Source organism: Montipora foliosa, chromosome 6 (genome assembly GCF_036669935.1).
Source record: "Montipora foliosa isolate CH-2021 chromosome 6, ASM3666993v2, whole genome shotgun sequence".
Classification (NCBI taxonomy): Eukaryota; Metazoa; Cnidaria; class Anthozoa; order Scleractinia; family Acroporidae; genus Montipora; species Montipora foliosa.
This window is the reverse complement of record NC_090874.1, coordinates 44,788,027-44,796,296: the sequence shown is the minus strand read 5'-3', so window position 1 is coordinate 44,796,296 and position 8,270 is coordinate 44,788,027. Positions and strand designations below refer to the sequence as shown.

The window sequence follows — 8,270 nt, the reverse complement described above, 5'->3', positions numbered from 1 at the left end:
TGTCCTAGGATTTTCGAACATCTAAAAAATGGTATAAATGCCCATTTTAAACGGATTTTTACCCCAAAAAGGTCACCCAGAATTTTCGGGAGCCTTTTTTCTGGCTGAAATTTTCGAAAAGGTAAGTTTTGATCCCTATAATTTTCGGATCACTAGACTTTCAACTAGGAAATCCGAACAGATGAAAAATTTTTAGGGGATAAAAATATGCGTATATCTACCGTTTAAATACTAAAATATGTTTAACAAAGCTATGTTTAAGTGGTTTGGAACCATGGTCTCGTTGGGTGCCCCTGTTTAAAGAATTAATGGTGCAATCCTATGAGTAAATGACTAGTTCATGAAAGCGGAGTGCTAAGCAAAGATGTACACCACTAATACTACTACAGCATTAAATAGGCATGATTTAATCTTAACAAACCTCTGTCAACTGATCACTGTATTTTTGTACCCGCAGAACATGATGATAGAGAGTCTACTTAGCGGAGACCTGAAATGCAGCAGTGAGTCGTTTTTAGGTAAGTTGGATTCTCTGGGCCCACACTTGTGTAGTAATGTACATGATTAGATGCACACCCAATTTTAACACCCAACAAAGTGTCCCTTTGAGTCCAAGCCTTTACTACCTATTTCCAACAATAAGGTAAGGGTAAAGGTTAGCGTTATTTTTAGCAAGATTCGCCCGAAGGGAAAGGCGATTCGCCCGATGATATCAATGAATGATACTAACAACCTTAGGACAAGGAACGTGAATGTCGCTTATTAATTTTTCGATTCCTTGCGCAAAAGATAGACCTAATCGGCTAACTCAATGTTGTACCCAATTCAAACCCTTTGGGAATAAAACGTTTTGTTCCAGGTATTTCCATATCATTTACATATGAATGCTACATTATCATGCAAATACAACACACAAAGAATCTTAATCCCGGGAGATTTGAATTGGGTACAACATTGAGATAGCCGATTAGGTCTATGCCTTATTCATTTTGTTCCGGTTTGATTTTACCCGTTGAACAAAGAAGAGCCGGTTTGCATGCCTGGTAAAGTTAAATTTTCCTTTATTTATTGGTTTCACGTTATGATTGTTGTTGTGCACCAATTTAAGTCAATTAAATATCATCGGGCGAATCATCTGTAGTTTCGGGCGAAACATCCGGCTACCAATGCAGCAGTTAATCTTAACTTAAAGAGCAGCATCTGGGGGACTCTTTGTGACGTACATGTAAATTGTCTGTATTCCGAGACACGAGTGATGTTGAAGTTGGGGAGAAGAGCAAGGGGACACTTTGTGACGCTTATTGAAATCCGCTTGCATCTAATAAAGGCCATTTCTGGACACGGAGTGCAATACGGAAGTTGCTATGGAAACACAGCAATTGAGTAATTTTGTTGAGTATACTGATGAATATTAAAACACTACGCTAATTTACTGGAGGGTAGGTGCCGTAAAGGCTGCAAGAGAGGAGGTCAGGAGCACTCTCCTCAGCATCAAGGAGGTAGCCATGGCAACCGAGCCACAGTCCGCCTTCCACGGCACCCGTCAACACATCACTGTGTGGAATGTATACTTACCCTAAAACATGGATGGGAGGGAGGGAGGGAGGGAGGGAAAAGCAAGCGAGTAATGAACAAGATGACTCAAGCCAAAGCACATGGCAATGCCCCTGCAAACCTCCCTGGAGTCCCCGCTGCGTTGGCTTGGTTTAAACTTTGCTAAAATGATATTTAGCATCATAAAAATCGTGTGTACTTGCTCGTGCATTCGTGACTTATGTCTTTGAAGCAACTTGACCTTTGGATCCAGTCGAAAAGCGGCATGTTTGTTCACCCTAGTTGCACTTTTCCTATCCACAAATTCGATCTCTTTTGAAATTCACACTTGTTCTAGTTATTGTTAGTTTAACTTAGTTTATTTTTCAACCATTCCAAAATTGTTCAGCTGCACTCCAGAAGAATCTAATAATTGTTATATATGTTTTGTATTTTTAGGACCAGAGCTGTTGGAGAAGACTGTAAGAAGTAGGATCTCGGATTCGTTTGAGAAAGTACGAGGCGTGAACTTGGCAAGGGACGAACTTCAAATGTTTAGGTATCTGCAGACGCATGTTTTAAGGCGTCGTCTCTTAAATGCTTTCATAGCTGCATGATCAATTTTTTCCCATTGTGTTGTTGCAGTAATTTAAGGTTCTTTTTATCGATTGCGTTTTAGGGATGTATTTCAGCAGGGAACAGCCCTGAAACCAGCGCATTATCAACCATTGGTCAAACAGGTAATTGTTATCCGATTGGTACTTTGTAAGCGATAAGAATGTACGGCAAGATTTTTTTAGCCAATCAACTTGCGGAGTGATGCAAAAGCATTCAATCAAACACTGAAACCAATTTGTGCAGGTGCCTTTTTTCCCGCCCTTGGTGTCTGTTGCATGGTTTGAGACGATGTTTTGTTTATTTGATGGTTGAAGTTATTCCTTTGATTTTAATTTCGCTACCCGCACAAACGTTTTGGTAACAGTAAACTCAAATTTTCCCAACTTAGATATTATTTTTAGGTCCAACTGGCACTGGCCAATTTGCTCGCCCGATTTTGAGGTGCACCGCGAAGTGCCCCACAAGTCACAGCATATGCTACCTATTTCCAGCAATAAGATAAGAGTCATGGTTAGGGTAAATACAGCTGTGTATCTTCACTTGAATAGCCGAGATTCCTCTATTTAGGACACACAACTTCAAGGGGAGGTCAATCGCTTTTTCTTCTCTTCCCTTGCTCACTCGGTTGCGCTCCATCGGCAACGTACTCTCGTATTTTGAGAAAACTGCACGCAGTCATGTGGTCAACACTCGTTGCCATCCCTCGAACTGACATTTCCTGACATTTCATATCTACTTCAGACTTCAAATCTACTTCAAAGAAGAAAACATTTCAATGTGCAGAGAACATTCAGATTAGGCGAGCCAAAGAGTTGAACCCGTATTCCAGTATCCACTAGACTAACGAGACAAGCTCCTGGAAAATAGAATTTTGTAGAGTATTGACATAGTAGTACCCAGCAAAACAAGTAAAAGCTAACCGTCTTCAAAGTGGTTTTTAGACCTAAATACTATAGATCATCGCGGCTTTGCTTAGAAACGCTATTTGTTGTTGAACTAAAGCTCTAATTCTGCCTGTTTTCGTTCTTTTTACACCGATAAGCTTCTCATATTAAGATGGGATATTGCGTCGTGTAATTGTAAGGAAATGTCCAATGTCAGGTTGACGGATAGCCATTAGTGTTGACCCAGTCATGTCTTGGGACGATACTTAAAGGCTTTGCGTTCTTTCATCTGTCAGATTATAGATGGTGTATTTAGCCCCGAGTCTCCTGAGCTACCGGATGTCGAATTCAAGTCTCATGGATTCAAAGATCTCATCAAAACCGGATTTAGGTAAGCATGGAAAGTGGAACTCTGAATAAAAGAGCACGTCAATCAAATCAATAGTCCTGTTCAGTACTATAACCTTCTAAAAGCGCTTTATATTTCAACCTTTCGAGATCAACGTTGTGCACGTGTTGTGGCGTTAACCATTTTCTCGCTTATTGGGGTGTGGCAGCGCAAAGTAGAATCTTGAATTGATTTAGTTTGTTTTACTTTCTCGTAAAATGTTTATACTTCATTTTGGAGAGCAGTGATTTCTTTTAGTCATTTCTTTTTCCTTCGTCTTATTTCGCGGGAAATCCCTACACAGCAGGCTCGCCCAAACGCAGCAGTTACGCAGTTACGTAGCTGAACGCACACGCAAGCGCCAAAACAAGTTTACTAACTCGTTTTACCGGTTCAAATTTAATTTTATTCGTCCTTGGCGCTGGACGGCGGCTCACTCAAAGAAACTAACGGTTGCTCGGAGTGGTTTCTCTCTCGGAAAGCGTAGGAGAAACCAACTGTTTGCAGGGTATTTCGCACGCGATTTCTGTGGCAAACTATCTGCGGATTAAATAGTTGTAAAAACGCTTGATAGCTCTTTAGAAGCAAGATAAATAGTAATTATTATTGAGGTCGCCGTAAGAAGAATGGAAGTATGGAGTCGAAAGGTCGCGATGTACACCATGGTTGATAACATGGTGAAACAAACAATAAGCCTTTAACATAGCGATATTTCTTGTTTACAAACATTTACGTCACATTTCTTTTGATATTCATATTTGCCAACCACGGAACAAAAGAAGTCATTGTTTCAGCCGCCAGTTAAGTTCTGGTTGGCATATTAATAACAATGGGTGACGTCACGAGGAACATCGCTATTGCAAGTAAGGTTGCCTCGCACTATCTCTATTCTATTTAAAAACGTTGTGGGTTTGCTCTCCGTGTAACCGCTGATAGAGATATCATCCCATTTCAGCTAATGTCCGCCTCTTTTCAATACTTTTTCGACAACTATTTGTAACAACGGACAACAGGCAAATATTTTTCATGGAGGGCAAACAGCAAATTTGTATACGTACTTTTGCCGTTTACTATTAACGCGGAGCTTATAGGGAACTTGTTGACGGCTACGGCAACAGCAACGCTATAAAACAAGAATAGTATCTGTTAAAAAAAGAAAATTATTCGTGCCCCTAGTGGGTGGCGCATTTTTATAAATCTGCGCCGTGCTCTGCAAACTGGCAACAACGTGAAATAACCAACTTTAATAGCAACTTTATTCGTTTAATTCAATGTAAGGGAAGGATACCAGAGGTTATCCCTATCGAGGGTATCCGCCCGTAGCTGGATATAATTGACTAAGGGTGAGTTCGATTGACCGTATTCCGGAATAGGAATACATGGAATACAAGTTAGAAATCCTTCGTTTTTACGGAGATTCCTATTAAAATTGTCAAACATCAGCTAAAATGCTATTTTAAACGTATCTTTACTATCTTTGTTGCTTCAAAACGCCAGACATACCGTTTTAAATCATCACTCCGCGTATTCTTATTCCGGAATAGGGTCAATCGAACGCACCCTAAGAGGCGATTTTGATGTGGGAGGAAAAAACCCCAGAGGCAAGATTGAGATCGACTGTAACTCAGCCCACATACGACCCGAGGCCAGGGTTGAACCCGGGTTACAGAGATGGGAGGCGCGGTTGATGACCACTGAACCACCCTGACGTGATACGGAATCGTTTATTTTTTGTCTGTACTTTATAAACGTTCGCACCAATCCTGTGATCGGACAGTATAACGTGAACAAGGAGGAATAACTTGATTCGCTATATACGCACGATAGCGCTATAGTAAGTTTTTTTTTTTTTTGAAGAGGCGTTTTCGTTGCTGAACTCCTTATCCCCTCTAATATGAAAGGAAATATATATTAGGTCAAGGTCTATACCTTTTTCTTTCTGGTTATCACATTGCTGCAACTCTGACTGTTTCCTGTTGTGTTGCCGACACAGTTTATTTATGAATGTGAGCAAGCCTCGACCTAACGACCATCCATTGTTGGTGTTGTTTGTCGTCGGAGGAATCACGTGTTCTGAAGTTTACCAAATACGGGAAGCACTTGCGGCGTATCACCCCAGCACACAGGTAAAAGCGCGAATAGAGTCTTGTTTGGTCCTTTTTCCGCCCTCAAATGCGAGGACGTCCTTAAAGGTTGGCAATCTTCCGCCAAGTATATAGGCAGGGGTGGCGGAACCTGATTGGGATTATGGATACTATATCAAGAAAAGAGTTGTTGCATTTGGAGGAGGAAGGGTAATTTATTATTCGGAGAGATAGGCGATAAAAACTGTGTATTTACCCGTCTGCACGGATCAGGCGTAAGGTGTCAGTACTCGCCACTTCCAGCAACATATTCCTACTCCGCCCCCAACCGAGAAAAAGAAAAAGGATGCGTTAGAGGAAGCTTTTGGTGTAGACCTTTCACTTTCTGTTTTGATACCGTTGCCAACCGTAATTGTTTCAAATTTGCGACTGCGGGATTCCCTGGTTCGCGGAGCATATGATTTGGAATCGGCGGTAGGTCGTTATTCAAGGTGCTGACTAAAGGGTTCCTGCTTCCAACCTCGTTCTAGGGTTTTTCATCTTTCCGTGCTCTCTCTGGGGTAGGGAGATGAAAGACCCTAGGAAGAGGTTGTGCTGCTTCTTGGGACAAGAAAGCCGCGTATTGAGATTGCAGATCGAAATTTTTTTTCACGTACACATGCTCAGAAGAAGAAATGTGAAGGTCACTGTGTCTCAAAAAGGGACATTTTATTATAATGAATACTGAAGTTTTCCCGGTTGCGAGATGTCCCATTGTAAATTTAAAGCTTATTTGTTCAAATTGTCACCGGAAGCCCGCACTCCCGAACTCCCCCGGCTGAAAGAAGTGAGGGACTATTTCCTTCCGTAAACGGTGGATGCCATGCTTAGTGACCAAGCATGTGATCAATGTTGCCCGTAGTTGTTGGCAATTTTGTCGATGAGGTCATTGGCATTGAAGCTTTTCTGGAAAGTATTTGCCTTAGTGATAATTTTTTTTTCGATCCTTGTTTAGCTTTTAATCGGCAGCACAAGGCTCTTGAAAGCAGATGACTTGTTTAACTTGATATTCCTTCAAGACAATCTCTTCCCTGCTCTCCACTAACTGGTGCAAGCAAGTAGAGGACTCAGCGATTTTGTGCCTTTAATGTTTGCTCTTTGGAGCTGTCTCGCGTTTCCCTTTCTGTCTAACTGGTCAAGTGGAAAACGGTGGGAAAGTGTTTGGACAAAGACTCGAACTTTCCGAACCGAAGGTAAACAAACGAATCCAGAGAGACAGAACTCGCTTTGGCATCGACTGGTAAACCATTTTTGTCAAATTCAACGAGAGATCTCGGCTTATGTGAAAGAAAGAGGACTTGACCCAAGTCTGAAGGAAAGAGGACTTGACCCAAGTCTATCTTCGAGACGCTGACCCGAGTTGTGTTGGAAAGAGACACAGGAAACCATGGAATAAGAAACCCGTGAGGCAGAAAAGAGTAAAACTGAAGACACTGTTTATGCCCACCCGAGGTATCCCGTGTATTTCAAATTATGAACCCCCATCTTTTCGAAGCGCGAGAAATCTTCATATCAAACTTAAGATTAGAATGGATTGAAGCTAGCGACACAAAGTGAGATTGGCTTGGTCAATCAACTGATGACATCGATGTTCGTATCCTCGAATCCGGGCTCTCTTTCTGCTGCTTCCTATTCCTCGACGTCAAAGGAGAAATCGCGAGAGAGAGATCCTGGGTTGAGGTTGAAATTTTTGAAGGAGATTTGTTATCAGTTATTTTGACGAATTCTCGCCGAAAGTTAAGTCAACCTCTCCGTTGCAACCTCGAATCTCGCAAACTTGGTTACTGGTTGTTGGACCACCGGCCAAAGCGCGGTGATAAACACAGTGAACCAACACATATTTATGATCTTGACGTTTCGTATGTTCTTAAAAATGCCGTGCTCCACCATCTTTGTCACCGCTATTTGTGCTTAATTCTTATTAGTCTTTTCATTCCCACGATCGAAACGTTCATTCTCCTAACTAGTACCATAGATTTCTCTGTTGGGTTGTCATGAGAATTTGGTATTATATCAAGATCACACCTCTGAATTAGTTGATAATATTCTTCATTCTCAGTACCTGTTTGACTGACATCTTATTGAAATTGTGAGGAGAATTTACGTACCTATCTCTCCTGGGAATGAAAGGATTAAACATTAAATGGCCGAAGAACAAGAGTTTATAAAACCACCCTAGTTTTACATGATATTAGAAGCCGTTTGAAGGGAAAAAAGGTTTTTGTGATTAAAAAGGACCCACCCTTCTTGTCTGTGCCACACGGGCCATGTTAAGTTTCTTTGTGAGATAAAGAGAGAGGGCCTGGGTTCTAGGCGATAGGTTAGCTTCATTTAAATATTTTAAAATTGCGATGTTTAGAGTGGTTAACGTTGGCCAATGAATCAAGTCCGACATCGTTCTTCCAAATTATTATTAATTTTTTTTTTCTGCAATTGCTTTTTTAAAGTTTTTTTCAACGTTTTTCAAAATTCTAAGTGACATACTTTGCTAATCTAGTCCCTGATTAAGTTTTTTTTCCTTATTTGCAAACAACAAAGAAAAGTGTCTAAGTGTCGTCCAAATGGCAACGACCGTTTACGAAACGGAAATTTGCAGCAGCGACAGAAAGTCACGGGTTAACATTTTGTCATTTATTCATAAACCAAAAAGTCTCGATCTGCGATGGTAGGAGGCCCGCCAGTTTTCGGTATTCGGCTGATTTAGCAACAGAACGGGAACGTCAG

The 8,270-nt window shown here is 41.2% G+C and overlaps 1 protein-coding gene across 1 annotated transcript in view; it reads left to right on the top strand.

Annotated features, from left to right (window-relative positions):
• Window positions 1–8,042, top strand: part of LOC138007472 (sec1 family domain-containing protein 2-like) — a 23,643-nt gene extending 15,601 nt beyond the window's left edge. The window contains exons 12-17 of the mRNA XM_068854412.1: window positions 458–518; window positions 1,993–2,092; window positions 2,213–2,273; window positions 3,332–3,426; window positions 5,417–5,549; window positions 6,502–8,042. Of these exons, the coding sequence (XP_068710513.1) occupies window positions 458–518; window positions 1,993–2,092; window positions 2,213–2,273; window positions 3,332–3,426; window positions 5,417–5,549; window positions 6,502–6,591 (540 nt within the window). The 3' untranslated portion in view covers window positions 6,592–8,042. The remainder of the gene's footprint in view (window positions 1–457; window positions 519–1,992; window positions 2,093–2,212; window positions 2,274–3,331; window positions 3,427–5,416; window positions 5,550–6,501) is intronic.
• The last annotated feature ends 228 nt before the right edge of the window (window positions 8,043–8,270 follow it).